We start from the raw sequence: 23541 nt of genomic DNA, 5'->3' as shown, positions 1-23541 counted from the left end.
ACCAGTTTGGCAACAATATATGAGGGGTCACAGATTTTACTGCAACACCTGGAGGTCAACATTAGCTTAACCCACCAAAATCATTTCAAAGAATTAAATAAATAAAATATTAAATATTACATTATTTATATAAGCAATTAAAATATAAAATAAACAAAGTAATACAAACATTCTAGTTGGAGTTAATATGATGATCAAAAGGTAATTCAAAATATTTAAACTAACAAAAAATATATATATTTTACTTAATTTATGCCAAATTATGATTTGATCAATTAAAATATTGATTTTGAATTGTGATTTTAAAAATAATAAGGATTTTTAGAGCTCCTTGCTCTCTTTTTTGCTCATGAACATTTCACCAACAAACCATCAACAGGACTAGAAATCTGACCGAACATTTAAGAAAACACCTGATGGCAGTGATTCCCTCAACATTTTAGTTTAGGAGCTCCATCGTTCTGATTTACCTGGTTTTTGTTTGTTTGTTTATTATTAATATTTCTGTTCAACCACAATTCAACACTATTTTCATTGAATTTTGGCTTTTTCACTGGCAGCTGATTTTTTCCATCTTTAATAGGAGAGTATGTATACTTTTTATATAATATTTTATTATCCAAGTACCGTATAGTTTTTAGACTTTTTTATATTTACTATGTTTTTGTTCTTTTTTCCAATGTAAAAAAGGCATACATTATAAAAAAAATGCTTTGATTTAATTTAATGGTGCATCAGCACCCCCAAGTTTGGTCAAAAAACGCCTATGAATCCAACTCTTATTATGTGACATTCAAGCCAACAGCAACTCACCAACCGTCCAAAAGTGTGTTAATTACAGGCTTTACAAGGTTAAGCAGTTATCATTATTATTCTTTGTATATTTAATCCATATAGCCTAGGTGGTGTGTTGTGTTTTTATTATATAAATTTTATTTTTATATTTTCCCTTTTGTTTTGCTTTATTTAATTCAGTTTTTAAATGAATCTTTTGAAACAGCAATTTTATAATCCAGCCACATGGTGATGCTGTTGTCCCGGTTTTCCATGTCAGTTGAAGTATGAATTTAGAAATAGGCTACATAATAATAATAATAATAATAATAATAATAATAATAATAATAATAATAATAATAATAATAATAATAATAATAATAAAAATGATTATAATGATTATTTAATCATTATTATTTAATAATTATTATTAAATAATAATAGTAATCAATAATAATAATGATTTATAATAATAATAGTAATATTAATAATATTAATAATAATAACAATAATAATAATAATATAATAAAATCTGCCTGTTATTCTAGTATAACAAACTTGTAAAGCATTTAAAAAAAGAAAAATCCTCCTCTATGTGTTTCTTGGTCTTAGAAAGGATTGGATCTTGAATTTATTTGATTTACACATAAAGCATTTGTTTTTAACTTCGCATAATTTCATAGTTTAGAGAAAAAAGCACGTAGGAAAGGATGGAGTTGTGTTTTAATTTGGATTCAAATAAATAGTCTGAATAAACCAAAACAATCACATATGATTTAACTACACAAAATGTGTAACGGGTTCCTGTTAAAATCGAACCCCGGAAAACGCAATCACATGACAACGGCTATAATGCAGCGTTGTCAAGGAAACGAGTCTCCCAATCGAACAGCGTGAGAGGTTGCATCGCTCAGCTCCTCCAAAGGACACGAAGAAGAAAACACTGGAAATGAATCATTCAGGGTGAGTTTGACTTATTTATTTAAACAATACGGTAATATACTGCCAATATGTTAAAGGATATAAAAGGAGTGTCTGTGGAATCTTCATTAATGTTAGCAGCCAGTCGCTCCTATTCGAATAACATTTAAGTAGCCTACATATCCGGTGATGACCCTTCAAAATAAAGCAACAGCAATACGTCGAAATGTGTTACACATATTAAGGAGAGGTAAAGATGTCAAATAATCTAAATAAAGATTTAGTTAAAAATTGAAACAGTTTAAGTGAAAGGATTCTTGACACCTTTCATTCATGTTTTTGTAATTATGCTTTTAATTTAGGGGAATTGCTGTATTTCCGGTTTTGGTTCTCAGTAGCTTTATACATTTGTAAACGCGTTAGCAACTCCGTTTGTTTAAATTGTCTAAACATTTAATCACACATTTAGATTGTTAGTGTGGTTTTCATGAAACAAAGATTCAGGTCCTTATATTGATGTTTAGAAAATTAATAAAAATGTTATAATCCTGGATTTTTATGTTTTATTTTGGATTAATCTCACTGGGGGCGAGGAGGCGACACGGGACAGGGGGAAGAGGGAAGGAGTAGCAACACTTGTATTTTTTATTTTTTTCTGTTAAATGTGAACTCCATATTTATTTGTATTTTACTTAATTTTAATTTAATTTAACTTAATAGTTTTTTGCCCTGTAAGCTGCTGGTAACCTTAATTTCTGGAGGGAGTTTTTCAATAAAGTTCTGTCTAAGTCTAAGTCTATTTGTAAATGTGAAAACTGTAATTTTTTCTCCACAGGTTTATCATGCGGGATCACAGGAATGGGAGGAAATTATTTCCACCAGTGGTCAGCAAAGATAGGATCATCTGGGAATTTCCGCAAGTATATCCCTAATACATTTAGTCTTTTATTATTTATATTTATTATTTTTAACTGCAGTAGTATTAACTTCTTTCTAAAAGATCTAGATCTCCCAGAATCCTTAAATTGTAATCAGTGTGTTATATCACAGGCAGGAGTGGATTTAGGAAATTTGTGGCCCTAGATTAAGATGGGCAGGGGCCCCTCTGAAATGAGAAGACAACACATTAAACCGACCAATTATACCAATAGGGAAATGTTAATAGAATAGACATCCATTATCTGTTCTAGGTTGTGTCCCTCTCTTCTTGTCCCTTTTCTTCTTGTTTTCCTCTCTATGTTTTGTACTCAGCTGACTTTTCATGCTGTCTCTAAAGGAATGAAAGATTTTTTCCAAGCACTAAGCTCACTTAGCTGATTGCTCCTTCCTATGTTTCCAAAAAGGCCAAAGTAAATAACCCAGTCCTTCTTTTCACTGTAGACCAGCCATGATCTGCTTATCTGTTCTCCATTTTTCATTTGGATGAAATAATAGCTGCATGAATCATGACAGCAGACAAGATAGAGGAGAGCAGGAGGCGGGGTTACCAATCTACTCGCTCTGGAGAGCAGAGTTTGCTGCTTTTAGATGTTGTCTCCAAAGTCTCCAGTAGCAGAAAAAAGTTGCTAGATTTGGTGCTAGGTGCTTTTTTGAAATAAAAGCACTAGAGGGGTCTGAAAAGTCGCTAAATATAGCGACTAAAGCGCTAAGTTGGCAACACTGCTCTTTGCATCGTTTGTTTTCAAATGGTTTGCTGCTGTCTGTTTGGACCTTTCTGAACATGAGCAGCAAAAGGACATGGATACATGTAAACAAATTTTTATGGGGCCCCGCAGGAGCTTGGGGCCCTAGTATTGCCTAATGGTAAATCCCCTCTGCATCTAAAAATCCCACAATAGCAGCTCTGGAGAAATGGATTTAAGCACCCCAGTTTGCATGTGAGAGAATATTGTATGACAATACACTTGCCAGAAACGGTTGCATTCTTTTTCTAAAGCTCTATAATGCTCCACTCTATATCATGACTTTGCTGCACTAATTTTTTGCCAGGACACTCTTGATATTATAAGCGTTCTGATGGCATTTTGGCAAAAGGATTTTTATCAAAAAAATTATTAATGTAGGAATTTAGGGATAGTTGTAGTAATCATACATGTAAACAGAGTTTTATGAGGCCCCCAGGAACTTGGGGCCCTATGTAAATGCCTAGTATTGTCTAATGGTAAATCCCCCCCCTGTTCACAGGAAAGCACTAACATTTAACCACAGCTCTGTAGAATATTATATCATGTTTATACAGTATGTGTTGCTGTTATTGTCAGTGCTACACTCCTGAGGCCTCCCTGCAGCTGAAGACGGACTGGGACATTCAGACTAAAGCAGCATTTAAAGACCAGACTGACAGGCTTCAGCTGTGAGTTTCCAACAGTTATTTTATTTTTTATTTTATTTTTACTAAAGATGATATCAGATTTGTCATCAGCCATAGCAATCATTACACCTATGTTGTCTTTTGGGAAAGATGGGATCGCCAGAAAATGTCTAAAGTTGTGGTGGTCGGCGACTTCAGTGTGGGAAAGACCTGCCTTATTAACAGGTAATGCAATCATAATTTACGCATCAGAGATAAAATACAGTTTATTCTGACTAAAGGACTTCATATTTATTTAGATTATTAGTATTCCTTTTTTCCCTCAAAGTATTTATATAAATCATGGTTCCATGATTTATTTTACTAACCTGACTCCGCCAGATGGATTTGCTCCACATATCCATCTGGAAACCTTCCGTTGAAGTAATTTTGGTAAGGGGCGAAAATACTGGTTAGCTGATTGGCCTATGTTGGTGATAGACGGGCCAAATAAACCAATCAGATCAACGAAGTATATGACGTACTAACAGAGCGACGATGAAGAGGAGCCAATTGATAGATCAAACACTTGCTGAAACCAGTCGGGAGAAGAGCAAAAACATATTTTCCTCTGAGAAAAGCCTCCAGAGCAGTGTTTTGCTCTTCTTTCAGTGAAGAAATACTCTGTAATTCCGATAAAACTAACGCTAACGCTAGTTTCATCGGCTGAAGCCCCATGTTCTTTAGACTGAACTGTCGCGCTTCTCGTTGCGTCACACCTCAACCCGCCTCAAAGCCAACGCTGATTGGGCGTTCGTTTGGTGAACGGCTCCAAATTTTCTTTAACGGAGAGTCTCCAGACTGATCTGCGAATGAAACCTTGAAAGCTCGCGAGATCAGGATGGTCTCACGAGGCTAGGCTAACTGCTATTTCGCCGATTTTTTATTTGTAGAAATTTTTTTTTCATATTTTATTCATTCTTTTTTATTTATTGACAAAATTCATTAGAAAAAAAACTAAATATTAAAAATAGAAAAAAATAATTATTTTTAAAAAGTCTGAAAAAACTGTAAATTGATTAAGAAATTTAATTTCTTTTTTCTTTTTACATAATTAAATTTACATAACATATATTTAACAATAATGACACAATAACTGTACAAAATTCCCTTCATATTTATAGTCACTGATTTGATTAAAATACTGAAATGTTACAATTGGATTTTTTCTTGTTCATGTTAAAACTGACCTTTATGTTTCTACATACCGGTAAATGCTTAAATCGTAAATTTTCTCCTCTATATTATCTATCACACATATCTCCAGTGAAGAGTATAGAGCTTTTTGGAAGTTTCCTTCCTTTTTTAAGGAAGTTTTTGACTATAAAGTACATGTTATCAACCCAAAGTAAAGAGATAAGGTCTTTATTCTATTTCATTTCTTCAGATTTTGCAAAGATGTCTTTGAGAGAGATTACAAAGCTACTATAGGAGTGGATTTTGAGATCGAGAGGTTTGAGATATCAGGAGTACCGTTCTCCCTTCAGATGTGAGTGTGAAGTATTAAAAAAATAATTCAATAATTTTTCTTCCTTTTTGTATCCTTTAATATTTTAATCTGTGATATCCATTCCTCTAGCTGGGATACGGCTGGACAGGAAAAATTCAAATGCATTGCATCTGCATACTATCGAGGCGCACAAGGTATGATTATTTTTTTTGTTAAACATATCAATGACTGCAGGTTTAGACTAATTTAATCTAATTAGATATCCTTGATTTTATCTAGTGATTGTAACAGTGTTCGACATGGCAGATATTAAATCCCTGGACCATACAAGGTAAGTGTGTTTTCAAATTGATTTATAGTCTAAACTCTATTAGGGCTCCCATCGGTTTTGTTGTATGTCAAGGTACTTCTTTGATTTTGGACAGCTGTTGCTACAGCAACAAGGCCTTTACTTTTTGTTTCAAAATTGGTCCTTTGAAAATGTTTTTCCATTGATTTAAGTTTTAAAATATCAACTGACTTCTGACAACTGTTCCCTCAACAGAAAATGTCGCCATGTCACAATGTCATATCCCTGATCACTATCGGCATCATGCCGTTTTCAGGTCTCTGTGGTGCAATCGGTTAGCGCGTTCGGCTGTTAACTGAAAGGTTGGTGGTTCAAGCCCACCCAGGGACGCCATTTTTTAGGAGGGAGTTTTAGCCTACTGATTAGAGCAATGCACGCTGGGTTCCCAAGGAAACCCCTTGACACTGCTCGGGGCCAGACAATGGCAGCCCACTCCTCCTCAAGGCGATGGGTTAAATGCAGAGATATATTTCTCAAATGTGAGAAAAAAATTAAATAATTATTTAAATACGGAATAGCAGACTGATATCAGTGTACCTTTGGGCAGAAAATGAAACTCTGACAGCTCATTTTAGAACTACTAAAGGTACCTTAACACCAAACGCGGATTTCACAGCTGGACTGAAGGATTTCCATGCTATCTATATGTGTAGGGTGACTCCTGAGCACCAAGAAGTGAAGAGGAGCAGGGCAAATGTGAGGAATTTAACCAGGCAAATGACGCTATTCTGGCAAATTTGGCCAAATTAGACTGTAGGAGTTAAAAATATAAACTTTTGTTTACATTTGCTAATAGCGCAATCTTTCCAATAAAGATTCACGTGACTATTGGTTCAGAAGCATCCAAGTTAAACTCACTTCAGCTCTGTCAGTTGTTTTTTTAATGTGACCATGAAATCCAATGAACTTTCTTTCCTCTTGATCAAGACGCTTTATTTTCAAAATCAGAACAAACTTAGATTTTCTTACCACAATATGACGTGACAGGCAGATCATATCGGTTCATTTCGTTCCTTTTTTGCCACACAAAAAAAAAAAACAATAATCAAAAGCGGTCAAAAACTGTATGGCTGCGCTGACTGAATCCAAGAGCTCACCCGGTCCCAATAGCCAACTCCAATATAATCCAGGTGCTGTCCATAATGAAGGGGCGGAGGCGAGAAACAGCGTAGATTATGCACGGCAGCAAAACACAACTAAACAAATTCATAATTTCATAATTAAGTCAGTCAACTCATACTTCAAACCAAAATATTTCATGTTCATATATATCATACCAAAACCAGACAAAAATTGTAAACTAGAAATAAATATTCAATCATAAATTAAGCATTTGATTCCAACATTTGCTTCCTGAAATCTTATTAGCACTAGATGTGACCTACAGTGAATGAGGCAGCAGAGACAAACTTTTTTCAAACAAAATGGGAGACAGAAAACAATGTTGACAAAGGCCGAGGTTGACTTAGACTTAGACAAACTGATAGAGGTGGGGAAGAAGCTGTTTCGGAATCTGCTGGTCCTGCATTGAATGCTGTGAAGCCTCTTCAGGGCGGCATGGAGAACAGTCCATGGTGGGGGGGTGAGGGGTCATTGATGATGTTATGGGCTTATGACATGCTGCGCTGGGATGTTATGTCTTTAATGGACGGAAGAGGATCCCTGATGATCCTCTCTGCTGCTCTCACTACTCTCCATACCTTCTTCCAGTCTGAGGCGCTGCAGCCTCCACAACACACAGTGAGACAGCTGGTCAGAACGCTCTATGGTGCTTCTGTAGAAGGTGGGGAGGATGGGTGGGGGCAGGTGGGCTCTCCTCATCCTCCACAGGAAGTACATGCACATTGGTGCCCTTTTGACCAATGAGGTGGCGTTTACAGTCCAGTTGGGGGATGCTCTTAAGATGACAGAGAATCTTCACCAGCATCCTGAACATAAAATATATCCTACAGTTTGAGCTTCTGTTTTTCCAGTCAATGGCTGGAGGAGGCCATGAGAGAAAATGATCCTGACTCCTGTTTCATCTTTTTGGTTGGGACAAAGACGGATCTTCTGGTGAGTGTCTTCTAAAGTGATGCATATTTTACTGAATTAAAGTACATATTGTTCTGTTACAAACTAACGTGATCTAAAGCCCCCAGATGAAAGACAGAGAACTGAAAAAGATGCTGTCCGTATGGCAGCAGAAATGCACGCAGAGTTCTGGGCAGTTTCAGCAAAAACAGGTGAAACTCAGACCTTACGCTGTCAGTGATGTTTGTTGCACTTGAGTCATCTTAAAGGAAAAGTCCGGTCAGCCAGGAATAATCAATAATAATCAATAAAATTAATATGTTCGCGATAATTTAATAAATTTAGCATTAATCAGTAGAAAAAAATAATAATAATTTTCATTGCGATCACTGGGAGCGGCCATTTGTGCCCAAATATAGTAACCCCTCCCTCCTGCCATCTTCCAGCAGTGACGTCACGGTGCGGTAAGCCTAGCGCCATTCTCCCCGCTTTACAAGCAGAATCAATGGGAACTACTAGACACATCTGCAATCAACAACAATTATTGAAGATCTCCAGAGGACTTCACCATTGAAATTCACCAGAGCTATAGTGAAACTGACAATGCCCACGTGCATGGCAGCTGGATGTTGGAATACATCGGGTAAAAGTGAAAAAAAAAGAGTTATTCTTCCTTTCTGATTCCTGATCCTCCACGGACGGGTTGGTCGTTGGATCGCCAACTTGAAGAGGGAGGATTTGTCATCGAACTTCTGGCCAGAGAAAAAACCCGTAATATGTAACCAACATTTCGAAGAAGAATGTTTTCAAGATGACTTGGATAATAGCGCGTTGTGACAAACACCAGATACAGCACTGGGACTTGATCAACAGCCGATACCGCACCGTGATGTCACAAACCAGTAGGTGGCAGTGGTGTTCTTTGACAAACATGGATGCCTCCAGTAAAGCACATTCACATGAAAATTACTCTTAAATAGAAACACTTTTTATTTATTGAACAGGATGGAATAATATCATATTTAAAGTACTTTCAGAAGTTTGTATTCTGAAAATGACCGGACTTCACCTTTAAATGATTCTTTTTACAAGTAAAATACGTTTTTTTGGATCTCGTTTTGAGCTGTCGCTGGTTTTAGCTCCAGCGAACATCTCTTTATTCCCAGGTTAACGTCCTGTTTAAATATTTTTTCCAAACCGACAACGTTGAGCTTTACAAACTAAGTTTCTACTGATTAACAAAGTTTCCCTCGTCTAACATTTGATAACATCATCATCCTCACAGTCCTTATCTTTTTTTATTCATGTGACAAAGAGATACAGGATCCAGTTCTCCTCAAAGCAGGCTGCGGATCCTCATCAAACAGCTGGTGTGTATGGAGTGATATTTATTTTATTTTTGTTGCAAGCAAAGCATCCGTTTTGTAAATGGAAATTTACAAAATGCACATTTTGTAAATTTAAATACAAAACAATCCAATCCAGAAATATATAATTGTCTTCACCTCAAGCCGAAACAAATGCTAACATTTACTAATAAAAATGTTGTTGCAATCAGGACAATAGAAATGCATCTTTGTTCTTTGCTTCAGAGGCAACTCCGCCCCCACAATTTGAAAAGAATGCAATTCTTAAAACTCAATAATATTTTTTTTCTTTAAAAAAAAAAAAAGAAAATATAAAATCAGTTTAAAGAAATTTTTTGGAAAAAAAAATCTGAGCTAACAGCAAATTTACTCTGAAAAAGCTTCTTTTCAAAAAAAAAAAATTCAAATTTTTATTTCAGGATTGTATTTGTTTGAGTTATTCATTTACAGAATGAGTTTCTTTAAAAATTTGCATTTATAAAGCGTGCTCATTCCTTGCAACAATAATGGAACACATTTCCCTCCATAATGGTGTTTGTCTCCTGCATGCAGCTGATGTAGCTGTAGCGTCCCCAAAAAACAGAAAAAGATGAATGCGATTATGAAATAATTTCATATTTAAAATACTTTCAGGAGTTTGAATTCTGAACACGACCGGACTTTTCCTTTAAATACTTTGGGTTCAAAACAAGGTTAGAAATCAATAAAATCGTTATTTATTGTTTTCTTATTCACAGGGGAGAATGTCCAGGCATTTTTCTTTAGGATATCAGCTTTGGCCTTTGAAAAATGTATAATGAAGGAAATGGAGAAAAGCATTCCTGCTAGTATTGGTCCTGGGGATAACATAAGTAAGTAACAAAAAAACGTAACGTCCAATATTCTCAAATGCCTAAAAAAAACATCTTCTTTTGTGTGAATATAAACCTTTATTTTGTGTCAGAATCAGAACGTATCACTTTGGAAGAGGGCAGAACTCAAGAGATGAAAAGAAGCTGCTGCTGATGAACTGATTCAGCTTTGGTGAGGAGAGCTGGTCTGCAGAGAAACAACCGGAACAATTAAAGAAACCGGACTAAAAATGCGTTAAAGTTTTTCTCCTTGTCATCAAAACCCCATATTGATGTTTATTAATAGCTCAATCAGTTCTTAACAGGTTGACTCTGCCAGTGATGCATTATTTTTTTCAGATTTCATGTTTCAAACAGTATGTTTCATTACAGTCAGTTCAAATTATGTCTTACTCGTATATTGTTACATAACATACAGGTCTTAATCCTTTTTAAATGTTCTTTCTTACGCTGTAGTGTTTTTTTCCTTTAATCAGTGTTAAGTGGATTTTTTTTATCCATTCTGTGTTATGTAGACTAATCAATCATCTTTAATTCTATACCACTTTTAATTTTTTAAAAAAAATTGAAATGTATTTGTTCAAACATAACTGAACGTACAAATGGTTCTAAATATGTATGATCTATGATATGCAAATAAAAATGTATAAGAAACACTTTTTTTCATATCTGTAAATGAGGTCACACATTCAAAGGTTTAAATGTGGAGATCCAGCAGTGTTTAAGAGGAATATTTAAACTATAGTCTATATATGATAAATAGATATCGTAAATATCTCTTTCAGCTGTTTCTGCTCTTACCATATTTATTGTTATTAGTGGAAATTCTAAAATATTAATATAATTAGCACTGTAAATTGGCACTCTTTAGATAATTATGAGTTCAACAACTGATGCTTTATTATACTGGCATGCAAAAATTAAGAATTTATAGATAAATTCAGTAAAGGTATTTGGAAAACTATAACTTATGTATTGTCTCAGGACTAGGAAGTGTTAGGAATGATGTTGATGGAAAAGGTAACGGTTTAGAATAAGGTTGTAGCTCCAACTTTTTTACTTTTTTCATTAGGGTTTTGCTTTTTTAATTATTTAAATTAAATACGATACTGGTAAGAGATTCTTATTAGTGTAGCTGTTTCTTATAAAAGCGCTGCCGTTTATTGAGACCAGTGTTATTTTTATTGTCCTCCTGCTGCTGTTATTTTTTTTTTTATTTCCCCCCTGGAGAGAAACATCAGTTGTGCTGCTTCCATCAACACCCTTGTTAACAGATGTTGGAGATCGGCCTGTTTTCCAGTGTAGTCCTGTTTCTCTGACTGTGACTAACTGGATGTGCTCTCTTCGTCCTCTGGCATGGGAGCTGGCTCGGAGCTCGTCTGCCTGGCTGTGTTTCCTGGACGGGGCCGCCTTTTACAGCTGCTTTTTCTATGTCTGCTTCTGTCTCCTTGAACCCCAGTGGGCCTCAGCAGATGGCCGCTCACACTGAGCCTGGTTCTGCTGGAGGTTTCTTCCTGTTAAAAGGGAGTTTTTCCTCTCCACTGTCGCTACAAGCATGCTTAGTGTGAGGGATTGCTGAAGAGTCAATGAGTCGATGCAATCAGCTGGTTTTCCTTAGATAGAAAACTTTGTATCAATTTGACTGCTTGATCTGGTTGAACTGTATAGTGCCTTGAGATGACATGTGTTATAAATTTGGCGCAATAGAAATAAACTGAATTGAATAGAAAATTTAATTATTATCCACACTGATATCAAAGATTCATTTATATATTATTGTGACTGTAGACAGGAAGAATAACTGGCAAAAATTAGTGCAGCAAAGTCATGATATAGAGTGGAGAATTATAGAGCTCTAAAAAAATAATGCAACAGTTTTTTGGCGTCTACTTAATCGTATTTAGTTACTTAAATAAATTTTTTTTATGTTAATATGTGTTCGTCATGGATTGTCCATAACGAACACCATGTTTGAGCATAAGGGTGTCCATATGTGCACATGGCACCAGGACACCCTAGGCCGCAGTTTGATGATCGACTTTGTCATCGTTTCATCGGACTTGCGGCATGTCTTGGACACTCGGGTGAAGAGAGGTGCTGAGCTTTCCACTGACCACTACCTGGTGGTGAGTTGGCTCCGGTGGTGGGGGAGGATGCCGGTCAGACCTGGCAGGCCCAAACGTGTTGTGAGTGTCTGCTGGGAACGTCTGGCAGAGTCCCCTGTTAGGCGGAGCTTTAACTCCCATCTCCGGCAGAACTTCGAACACATCCCGGGGGAGGTAGGGGACATTGAGTCCGAGTGGACCATGTTCCGTTCCTCCATTGTCGAGGCAGCTTATCTGAGCTGCGGCCGCAAGGTTGTCGGTGCCTGTCGTGGCGGCAACCCTCGAACCCTTTGGTGGACACCTCCGGTGAGGGATGCTGTCAGGTTGAAGAAGGAGGCCTATTGGGCCTTTTTGGCCTGTGGGACTCCGGAATCAGCTGATGGGTACCGGCGGGCGAAGCGGCATGCGGCTCGGATGGTTGCTGAGGCAAAAACTCGGGTGTGGGAGGAGTTTGGAGAGGCCATGGAGAAAGACTTCCGTACGGCTCCGAAGCGATTCTGGTCCGCCATCCGGCGTCTCGGGAGGGGGAAGCAGTGCAGCACCAACACTGTTTATAGTGGGGATGGTGTGCTGCTGACCTCGACTCGGGATGTTGTGGGTCGGTGGGCGGAATACTTCGAAGACCTCCTCAATCCCACCAACATGTCTTCCAATGAGGAAGCTGGGCCTGGGGACTCTGGACTGGGCTCTCCAATCTCTGTGGGCGAGGTCGCCGAGGTGGTTAAAAAGCTCCTCGGTGGCAGGGCCCCGGGGGTGGATGAGATCCGCCCGGAGTTCCTGAAGGTCCTGGATGTTGTGGGGTTGTGTTGGCTGACACGACTCTTCAACATTGCATGGACATCGGGGGCAGTCCCCCTGGTTTGGCAGACTTGGGTGGTGGTCCCCCTGTTCAAAAAGGGGGACCGGAGGGTGTGCTCCAATTACAGGGGAGTCACACTCTTAAGCCTCCCCGGCAAGGGGAGTATTCGGGGGTGCTGGAGAGGAGGGTCCGTCGGATAGTCGAACCTCGGATTCAGGAAGAGCAGTGTGGTTTCCGTCCTGGTCGTGGAACGCTGGACCAGCTCTACACCCTCAGCAGGGTCCTGGAGGGTGCATGGGAGTTCGCCCAACCAGTCTACATGTGTTTTGTGGACTTGGAGAAGGCGTTCGACCGTGTCCCTTGGGGGGCCCTGTGGGGGGTTCTCCGGGAATACGGGGTGCTAGGCCCTTTGATACGGGCTGTCAGGTCCCTGTATGACCGGTGTCAGAGTCTGGTCCGCATTGCCGGCAGTAAGTCGGGCTCGTTTCCGGTGAGAGTTGGACTCCGCCAGGGCTGCCCTTTGTCACCGATTCTGTTCATTACCTTCATGGACAGAATTTCTAGGCGCAGCCAAGGTGTTGAGGGGATCCGTTTTGGTGGCCTTAGGATTGCGTCTCTGCTTTTTGCAGATGATGTGGTCCTATTGGCTTCATCAGGTCGTGATCTGCAGCTCTCGCTGGATCGGTTCGCAGCCGAGTGTGAAGCGGCCAGGATGGGGATCAGTGCCTCCAAATCCGAGGCCATGGTCTTGAGCCGGAAAAGGGTAGAGTGCCTTCTCCGGGTCAGGGGGGGTGTCCTGCCCCAAGTGGAGGAGTTTAAGTATCTTGGGATCTTGTTCACGAATGAGGGAAGAAGGGAGCGGGAGATCGACAGGCGGATTGGTGCAGCGTCTGCCGTGAAGCGGTCGCTGTACCGGTCTGTCGTGGTGAAGAGAGAGCTGAGTCAAAAAGCGAAGCTCTCGATTTACCGGTCGATCTACGTTCCTACCCTCATCTATGGTCATGAACTCTGGGTCATGACCGAAAGAACGAGATCGCGGATACAAGCGGCCGAAATGGGTTTCCTCCGTAGGGTGGCTGGGCTCTCCCTTAGAGATAGGGTGAGAAGCTCGGTCATCCGGGAGGGACTCGGAGTAGAGCCGCTGCTCCTCCACGTCGAGGGGAGCCAGTTGAGGTGGCTTGGGCATCTGTTTAGGATGTCTCCTGGACGCCTCCCTGGTGAGGTGTTCCGGGCACGTCCCACCGGGGGGAGGCCCCGGGGAAGACCCAGGACACGCTGGAGAGACTATGTTTCTCGGCTGGCCTGGGGTTCCTCCTGAAGAGCTGGAAGAAGTGGCTGGGGAGAGGGAAGTCTGGGCCTCCCTTCTTAAGCTGCTGCCCCCGCGACCCGACCCCGGATAAGCGGAGGAAGATGGATGGATGGATGGATGGATGACTAAATAGATTCCAAAACGGTTGCATTATTTTTCAGTGAGCAAATGTAGAGTTATTAGTTTTCATTTCATTTTCCTTTTCTGCAAGAACAGTCAAGGAAATGTAATTACTGGACATACCTAACATCAAATGTATGACAATTGTATTGTCATACAATATTCTCTCACATGAAAACTGGGGTGCTAAAATCCATTTCTCCAGAGCTGCTATTGTGGGATTTTTAGATGCTGGGGGGGATTTACCATTAGGCAATACTAGGGCCCCAAGCTCCTGCGGGCCCCATAAAACTCTGTTTACATGTATCCATGTCCATTTGCTGCTAAAGGTCCAAAGAAAAAGCAGCAAACATTTGAAAACAAACGATGCAAAGAGCAGTTTTGTCAACTTTTTGCATTTGTCGCTATATTTAGTCACTTTTCAGACCCCTCTAGTACTTTAATTTCCAAAAAAGCACCTAGCACCAAATCTAGCGACTTTTTTCTGCTACTGGAGACTTTGGAGACAACATCTAAAAGCAGCGAATTCTGCTCTCCAGAGCGAGTAGATTGGTAACCCCGCCTCCTGCTCTCCTCTATCTTGTCTGCTGTCATGATTCATGCAGCTATTATTTCATCCAAATGAAAAATGGAGAACAGATAAGCAGATCATGGCTTGTCTACAATGAAAAGAAGGACTGGGTTATTTACTTTGGCCTTTTTGGAAACACAGGAAGGAGCAATCAGCTAAGTGAGCTTAGTGCTTGGAAAAAATCTTTCATTCCTTTTGAGACAGCATGAAAAGTCAGCTGAGTACAAAACAGAGAGAGGAAAACAAGAAGAGAGGGACAAAACCTAAGGTAACATACATTAGCTATTCTATAATATTTTCTGTATCTGTATAATGGGTCTGTTTTATGTGTTGTCTTCTCAATTCAGAGGGCCCCTTGCCTGTCTTTGCCCAGGGCCCTAACTGTCCTAAATCTGCCCTGTTTAGAAGCAGCCCTTTTTCATAGCACTTATTTTCTAAATGGTTGAATTCCCTCATCAGGATCATCAGTCTGCAGAGGTCTATAATGAAATAATAACTGAGCACATGCGTATTTGGAGGAGAGCTGGATCTAAACGTTAAAAGATAGTAGCTCCATGGGATTGGACATGGGCAGCTCTTCATTAAACTTATTATTTTTTCGCCTTTGAATGGCCCTAATACGGAAGAGGAATAGGGCTACTGAAAAAAAAAGGAAAAGGTAACTGATTTTTTAATTTTATTTCAGTTTAATATGGGGAAAAAGTCAGAATTCTGACTTTAATCTCAGATTTCTGATTTTAATCTAAAAATTTTGGATCTTAATGTAGATGGGCACCATGAAGGAAGACATGCGGGAGAGCTGAGCTTCACTGATGTGAGTTGTTTGAGAGGGCCAGTGACACATTGGTGGAAAATGACGGAATTAGGCGACTTTTTACGTCCTCATTAATAGAGGAGAAGGTCATTAAAACAAGAGAGCTAGTCTCTAAAACAGACATGGCTATGGCTTGATGCTAACATGTTTGTTATCTGTCAGAATTCTGAGAAAAAAGTCAGAATTCTGAGATTAAAGTCAGAATTCTGAGATTAAACTCAGAATTCCAAGAAAAAAGTCAGAATTCTGAGAAAAAAGTCAGAATTCCGAGATTAAAGTCAGAATTCTGAGATTAAACTCAGATTAAACTTTTTTCCCACATTAAACTGAAATAAAATTTAAAAATCAGTTAAAAAAATTTTTTTCAGAGGCCCTAATCCTCGTCCGTACCCCAACACACCGTCGCAGAGATATTAATCTCTAGAAGTGAAGAAGAAAACCACCGAAGTGACCGCTCTCTCACAAACGATCTGTGTATAGTGGATAGCCAATCCCGTTGCAGGATTTGAAGCTTGTCACATAGAGAACCAATCACAATCGAGGTTTGGTTGTTATACAGGAAGTGATGGAGACTATGCCGTCCTAGCATAGCGCTAAACATGTTTACAGCCTAAACTGCAGTCTCTTGCTTTAGATATATTTATATTTAAATGAATATGATTTGAAAAATAAATATTATGGATCCTTCTGCCGGGTTCGTGTCAGTACTGTGTCAGATCATGTAACCGGATAGTTTTTTCGTAGTCACATGCAAGACGGTAAGCGTCAACTTTCCGAGGAAAGTTAGAGCTGCCAGAGTTTCAGTTTCAGGTAAGACTTCATTTTGGTTTATTGGCTTAATTAATACATTGGTTTATTTTTAATATCAGCGATGTTTTGTTAGTTTGCACTACCAATGTAGCTAAAGACTTTCTGAAATGAGAACTTTTTGGCCTACATGCTATGTAATGCCTACAGGAACAAACATAAATAAAAATAAACACACCCTCCTAACGATGAAACACGATAGTTGTGGTGTCATGCTGTGGGGTCGCTTTTAAGTGTGACATAAAAGCCTCTAGGAGCTGGAATAAAATGATTCACCTTGAACTAGAATACATGCAAATGTTTAGTTTTGATTTCATTCAGTGTGAAACTTAACCTTTTTTCCTAATTTCCTCAACTTTTCTAAGTTAAAGATAACCTGTTCTTTCTTTAGCTTATCCACCATGAAGACAAATAAGACGTATAAACTGGTGCTCCACAAGAAAGGTTTTGGAGGAAGTGGTAAGAAGACACTTTTAAAGGGACAGAACACATTTATTTAGCTTCAGCTGCTTTGGATGCAAACCTTTGGCTGGGATCGTGTTAAAAATGAGCCTTTTTCTCTGAGCAGACGATGAGCTTGTCGTCAATCCAAAAATCTTCCCACAAGTCAACCTGGGCGACATCATTGAGATTGCTCACCCAACAGATGAGTACAGGTGAGGTCATCGACAGAAAAAAATCATTATCTTTACTCTTCTTTATTGCTTTTGTTGTTTATATTTAATATGTCGGGGGTTTTACTTTCTCTTTTGGTATTTAGTCCTCTGCTGCTGCAGGTGAAGAGCCTAAAAGATGATCTTCAGAAAGGTAAATACATTTTAAACAAGGATTTCAGTTGAACCCTAATAAGATTTGCTTGTTGCAGCAGTAATGACCAATATTTGAACATTTGAGTAACTGATTGGTTACTGCTTTTTTTTTTTACTCTATGTTTTGCACTGTTAGACAGAGGGAGTTTGGAACGGCTTCCGTCCAAAGTAATCTGTTACATCCTGCATTATTGGACTGGATTGAAACTGTAAATTTTTCTGTCATGCTTTATCCCTGCTTGGGGATAAAGCATGGTTTATCCCCAAGCAGAGACAAACAGGGCAAACAACCATTCACACTCACACCTAAGGAGAATTTAGAGAAGCAAATTAACCAAACAGTCATGTTTTGGGACTGTGGGAGGAAGCCAGAGTACCTGGAGAAAACCCACTCATGCTCACGGAGAACATGCAAACTCGATGCAGAAAGACCCCGGGGCCGGGAATCGAACCTGGAACCTTCTTGCTCCTTGGCCTGGGCAGCCCTGGATTGAAACTAGATATTAGTAATTGACCAGTACAGGTTTTTAAGGCCAATGCAGATACAGATAATTACGGTGGCCGGCAAGTGCAAAACAATATTTTACATGTTTTGACATTTTTGTGCGTCAGATTACAGGAAATAAGTCGATTCAGTTTATTTCTATAGCACCAATTCACATCATCATTCATCTCAAGGCTCTTTCCAGTTCACCAGATCATCCATTTAAAGGAATAGTACACCCAAAACATGATTAGCCTTCATTTTCTACTCACCCCCATGCTGAACAACACTCTGGAGTACTTTTTTGATATCTCAAATGCATCTGGAGATCTGGGAGGCTTCTTGCTGTCTGCTGACATTCAAATAATGGAGGTCTATGGTGACCGAGGCAGAAAGGTCCATAAAAGTCCACAAAAAACGTGTCAATATTCCTCCATACTGCTCGTCCAATGTATTCCAAGTGTCCTGAGTGGGTAGCATCCATAATTTAATTTTTCAGTTTCAGACTTTTTTTTTGTAAGAGGTGAAGCTGCTGAGAATTATTTTTGTTTCTTAACTGGTTTGGCTAGTGTCATTGTTATGTGTGTAAAGCATAGCCAAGGAAGGAACACTTAATTTTAATTTTATAAGTTTTTTTATCAAGCTTGCTTAATATTGTGCACAGCAAACAACCTCAAAATATTGTTCTTATTGTTTATTGTCTTTATTTATTGTATTTTATTTATTAATGAAAATATTTCTGTAGAATTTTGGAGTCTTTGTTTTTATCCTTGTGGTATCAAAAATGGTATTGGGTATCGAGTATTTTCCTTAGTATCGGTATCGAGTTGAAAAGTTTAGTATTGTGACAACCCTATTTGAGATATCAAAAAAGTACTCCAGAGTGTTGTTCAGCATGGGGGTGAGTAGAAAATGAAGGCTAATCATGTTTTGGGTGTACTATTCCTTTAATTTGATTCAAAGTTTTCTATCTAAGGAAAACCAGTTGATTGCATCGACTCATTTACTCAAAAACAATCCCTCACACTAAGCATGCTTGTAGCAACAGTGGAGAGGAAAAACTCCCTTTTAACAGGAAGAAACCTCCAGCAGAACCAGGCTCAGTGTGAGCGGCCATCTGCTGAGGCCCACTGGGGTTCAAGGAGACAGAAGCAGAGATACAAAGGAACTTGTCAACCAGCTCCACAGGCGGCCCCATCCAGGAAACACACAGCCAGGCAGAGGAGCTCCGAGCCAGCTCCCATGAGGATGAAGAGAGCATATCCAGTTAGTTACAGTCAGAGAAACAGGACTACACTGGAAAAACAGGCCGATCTCCAATATCTATAAACAAAGGTGTTGATGGCAGCAGCACAGCTGATATTTCTCTCCAGGATGGAGTCACAGCCAAACAGGAACAGACCAGATGAAGCTACTATGAGAAAAAGCAGAGAGAGCAGAACGTTACAGATTGAACTAACAGATTCTGCAGAGTGGGAGAATAGAGATAGAATGAAGCAGAATGATGAAAAGGGATCCTCATGTCCTCCAGCAGTCTAAGCCTATAGCAGCAGAACTATAGAGATAGCTCAGGATAACCTGAGCCACTCTAACTAGAAGCTTTATCAAAAAGGAAAGGTTTAAGCCTAGCCTTAAAAGTAGACAGGGTGTCTGCCTCACGGATATTCGATATTCAGTCCGATATTCAGTTTTAAGGCCGATACCGATAGGGGGCCGATTATATCGTGCATCCCTACTTACTAATGCTTCATAACATAAATTTTTTTTTTTTTTTTGTCACTTTCTTTCTTTATGCAGAATTGTAAAACATCTGTCCATAAATCTCTTGGTTCCAGATTAAATGAACTTTGCAAAGACTTTGCATCTTCATAATGGAAATCCTCTCCTTTGCAGAGACCATCAGCGTGGATCAGACTGTAGCGCAGGCGTTCAAGCTTCGTGCTTACCAGGATGTTATCGTAAACATTGTCGACCCAAAGGTACGCTCATCCTGGCTGCTAGTTAAACTATTCCTCTGGAAGAACTTTCTAACTGTTTTCTTTGCTTTACTCCAACAGGATGTTACACTGGACTTGGTGGAGCTGACATTTAAAGACCAGTACATTGGAAGAGGAGACATGTGGAGGCTGAAGAAGAGTCTGGTGGGACATGTTCACCACTAGCTGCCGATGCACACTAGTGGTGAACCCATCCAGTTTTTTTCTCATAACGATATAACACTAATGTTGAACTGTTTAGTTCGCATTGTGAGGGAAGCCATCAGGCTAACAAAAAAAAGCTAACGAGTTACTGTGGATATACTGTACTGTTGTGCTTGAAAGTTTGCAGACCCTTCCATTAAATCAGCCAGTAAACAAATTCAAATTGTCAAAAGTCATAAGGAATAAGAATTTTTTAAAAATGGAAATCAAACATTGATTTTGAATCACTGAAATCAGGCGATTCAAGTAATGTTCAGGAAATGTTCAGTCAGATTTCTGCACCTGTTGAAAGGTTGGTTCACTGTTCATGAGCGAGGAGCTTTAATTTAGCTGTGATAGTTTTTATTTTTCAGAATTGTTTAAAACAAATATAAATTCAAAAATCATTATCTTATTTTACTAAATTATCATTTATCCTAGTTATTTTTTTATTTACTTTTTCAGTTTGTTTTATTTGAATAACTAGTTTAAATTAATCATTTTCTTTCATGGGAGGGTTTGGAAACTTTAGAGCGCGACTTTAAATCATCACAAGCCGCTGTGCGCGTTCTACGTGATGATGTCAGCGGCGTAGCACAGAATCGAAGCGACTAGATCACAGTGACTTATTACAGATTTGAAATAAATCAATGAAAGCTGTAATATCTTTATGCATTTTTGAGAAACAACAGCAAATAACAGATGTAGAAAAGTTTTTCTCCACCTATTCCTATTAAAACCTCATTCACTGAAAAGTAATAATCCCCCTGCGTTACAGATTCTGAAAGGCCTCGCATCATGAAATACTGCACATAATCAGTGCAATGAGTGCAATGCAATACCTCGGCTCCAGACGTCCCGCCCCCTCCACAGACAAATTGTAGCTGACCGCAGACAGTGCAGCAGACAGGAGGCCGGCTTGTTTTGTTTTTATGACCGAAATTGCGGAAAACAACTCGTGAAGTTTGACCCGCTAGAAGAGTGAGGTGCGCGAGAACGCTGGGACCCTTTTTCCACCTGAATCTCCGCTCTTTTTGGCCCTCATGTCCCTCCATCGTCGGACTAAACTCGCCCCCACTTCCTCGCCGCCTCGGCCGTATCTAGACCCACAGCGTGTAGCACAGACCACGCTTCAATATTGAGCATAAATCAAAAATGTCTGCATCAAGCTCACTGCGACACACTGCTGTAAGAGTATAACCAGGAAGCGCGGTAGGAGGGCAAAATAGGTTTAGCGCCACCGCAGCACGGGAGGGAGAATTACACCCAGGAGCAAATGGATCAAAATAGACCGGAAGGAAAAAAGAAAAACATGAATCGATTCTCTTGCGGATGTATCGATGCATCGGATCATCGGCTGTTGGATCGATGCATCGATACAAAACTATTATTATTTACACCCCTATCCAGTACTGCGTGCCAGTCAAAGATTCAGAGGCATCAGTCAGTTGAGGCACGAACACACCGTTTGAGTACGAATTTTTATTCAAACAATTTCCCACATTTTCCGTTGGACAGATTATAAAACGGGCTCATTCTATAAAGCAAAGCCCCCCTTAACAAGTCAAACCAGAACAGATAGAGAAGGTTCATATATTAAAAACATAGTGAGATCTACGTCTAAAAAGAAAAACACAGCAATAAACACTGTAGGATGTCTGTTTCTATGCCGACTGTAGCAGAAAGATGATTCTCTTTTTCTTTCTATTCATAAAGAGGTGAGACAGATACGTCGCGCTTACCTGCTCTGTCTGCCCCTCCTTATTTCGTTTCGAGGATCACCATTTTACTTTATCTGTTTTCTGTCCTCCTGAATTGCTATCATTGGTAAAGTTTTACATTTTTTTTATGTTTCATTGATTGTTTTTGCAACAGTCTGTCCCGGTTACTATTGTAATGATGCCAGCAACGCTGAGGTAATGCTGTAATCGTTACACTATAGACGCGATGTGCAAACTCCAAAACTGACTCTTTCCCTATGCGATTATTAGATATTACTTTACTGTATTTTAGCGACTATAAGGCGCATATAAACGTCTTTTTTTCCCCTCAAAATGTGTGGTGCGCCCTGTGTGTGTTGTTACTGCGGACGTTGTTAAGACCACCATGAGAACGTTAAAAGAATAGTACACCCAAAACATGATTAGCCTTCATTTTCTACTCACCCCCATGCTGAACAACACTCTGGAGTACTTTTTTGATATCTCAAATGCATCTGGAGATCTGGGAGGTTTCTTGCTGTCTGCTGACATTCAAATAATGGAGGTCTATGGTGCCCGAGGCAGAAAGGTCCATAAAAGTCCACAAAAAACGTGTCAAGACCAAACCAGATGAAAGTGTGCATTCAGCGGCATTTAAACGTAGTAGAGGATATGTACCGGTATATAAAACCCGCGCCCTATAATCCAGTGCGCCTTATGTGTGTGTTAAATACAGTAATGACACACATAACTGAGACTGCGCCTTTTAGTACGGTGCGCCTTATGGTCGTGAAAATACGGTATATTTTCTCCCAAAGCGGAGGTGTTTTACTTTATAAGCGTGTCTCTTCCTGTCAGAACCGTGAACTTGCAGCTGAATTGCTGCTTAATCTGACTAAATTAGACCTGGGCTCTATCTCAGTGTGATCATCCCCATTGACCTCGCCCAACACGATTTTCTGTCAGATCGGACTCAAAATCGGTCTCGGTGTGTTCTCACCTTTACGGAAAGATCTTCTGCCTTCCATTTTGTGCCACGGATCTGAGCGTGCAGTAAGATTAGCCTGCAGCTTGTTAAACTGTGACAGACTTTTCAGATACTGACAAGTTCAGACATTTTGACACCTTCAGTGTGAATTAGTCAAAGCTTTGGTTCTTTGTGTTTCAGGTGAGCACCTGTGCTTATGTGACTCAGAAGGTGGAGTTTGCAGGAATCAGGTACGTCACGTTTGCTTCTCGGCTCTTTGTTATTCTTTGTTTTAAAGTCGTAGGGAAGCGGCTGTTCCAACCGTTGCATTTCTGAATTCTCTCGAGTGGTGCCCGACTTTACACGAGTGAATAAAGTTAATGTGATATGTTGTTTATCAAGGGGGCGGGATTGTTGTGGCGGAAGGTTCTCAAGTATTTTGGTTATGGCCGTTTTCTCGGAAGCATCTTGCTAACCAATTAGCAACTTAGTGCTAGCAGGTTCCCAATGGGAAATTCCATTGGGACCAAGTAGCACTAAATTGGTGACTTAGAAACGACGCTGTCAAGGAACGCTATGGACAGAGGAAACATGCAAGAGGAGGAGAGTTTAGTGTCGGAGGTCGTGGATGAGTCTCCTCCGTCATCCATTTTTTATTTAGAGGAGGAAAGCGAGGACGAAGATGTTGTGGAAGAGGACGCCAGGGCGGCAGAAGCTTGGTTTGGTGTAGAAGGCTTCCAGCCGTACATGTTTGAGCCCTTGCCTCGCAACGCTGCCAGTTCTGTTAGCTCTACGCCTGCT

At 39.6% G+C, this 23541-nt stretch overlaps 2 protein-coding genes and 1 non-coding gene across 7 annotated transcripts in view; all 3 read left to right on the top strand.

Moving 5' to 3' along the window:
- Nucleotides 1-3927: 3927 nt before the first annotated feature.
- On the top strand, nucleotides 3928-10307 carry rab36 (RAB36, member RAS oncogene family). The gene is made up of 9 exons (XM_038283573.1): nucleotides 3928-4048; nucleotides 4157-4231; nucleotides 5433-5534; nucleotides 5625-5689; nucleotides 5775-5826; nucleotides 7818-7899; nucleotides 7979-8069; nucleotides 9962-10075; nucleotides 10168-10307. Exons 1-9 carry the CDS (start codon nucleotides 3936-3938, stop codon nucleotides 10227-10229), a joined length of 756 nt encoding a protein of 251 aa, XP_038139501.1. The 5' UTR covers nucleotides 3928-3935; the 3' UTR covers nucleotides 10230-10307.
- Nucleotides 6101-6174, top strand: trnan-guu. The gene has a single exon. It is a non-coding gene; the product is annotated as a tRNA-Asn (tRNA).
- A 6642-nt stretch (nucleotides 10308-16949) lies between the features above and the next one.
- depdc5 (DEP domain containing 5, GATOR1 subcomplex subunit) overlaps nucleotides 16950-23541 on the top strand; it is a 65566-nt gene continuing 58974 nt past the window's right edge. For all 5 annotated transcript variants that reach the window (XM_038283564.1, XM_038283563.1, XM_038283566.1 and 2 more), the window contains exons 1-6: nucleotides 16950-17059; nucleotides 17169-17256; nucleotides 17361-17407; nucleotides 19787-19872; nucleotides 19951-20034; nucleotides 22942-22991. In XM_038283564.1, coding sequence (XP_038139492.1) covers nucleotides 17002-17059; nucleotides 17169-17256; nucleotides 17361-17407; nucleotides 19787-19872; nucleotides 19951-20034; nucleotides 22942-22991 — 413 coding nt within the window. In that variant the 5' untranslated portion in view covers nucleotides 16950-17001. The remainder of the gene's footprint in view (nucleotides 17060-17168; nucleotides 17257-17360; nucleotides 17408-19786; nucleotides 19873-19950; nucleotides 20035-22941; nucleotides 22992-23541) is intronic.

This window comes from Cyprinodon tularosa, unplaced genomic scaffold (assembly GCF_016077235.1).
Source record: "Cyprinodon tularosa strain WSP-4 unplaced genomic scaffold, ASM1607723v1 ctg195, whole genome shotgun sequence".
In the NCBI taxonomy this organism is placed as follows: Eukaryota; Metazoa; Chordata; class Actinopteri; order Cyprinodontiformes; family Cyprinodontidae; genus Cyprinodon; species Cyprinodon tularosa.
Note: the sequence above shows the minus strand (reverse complement) of the source record. Positions and strands in the feature narration are given on the sequence as shown.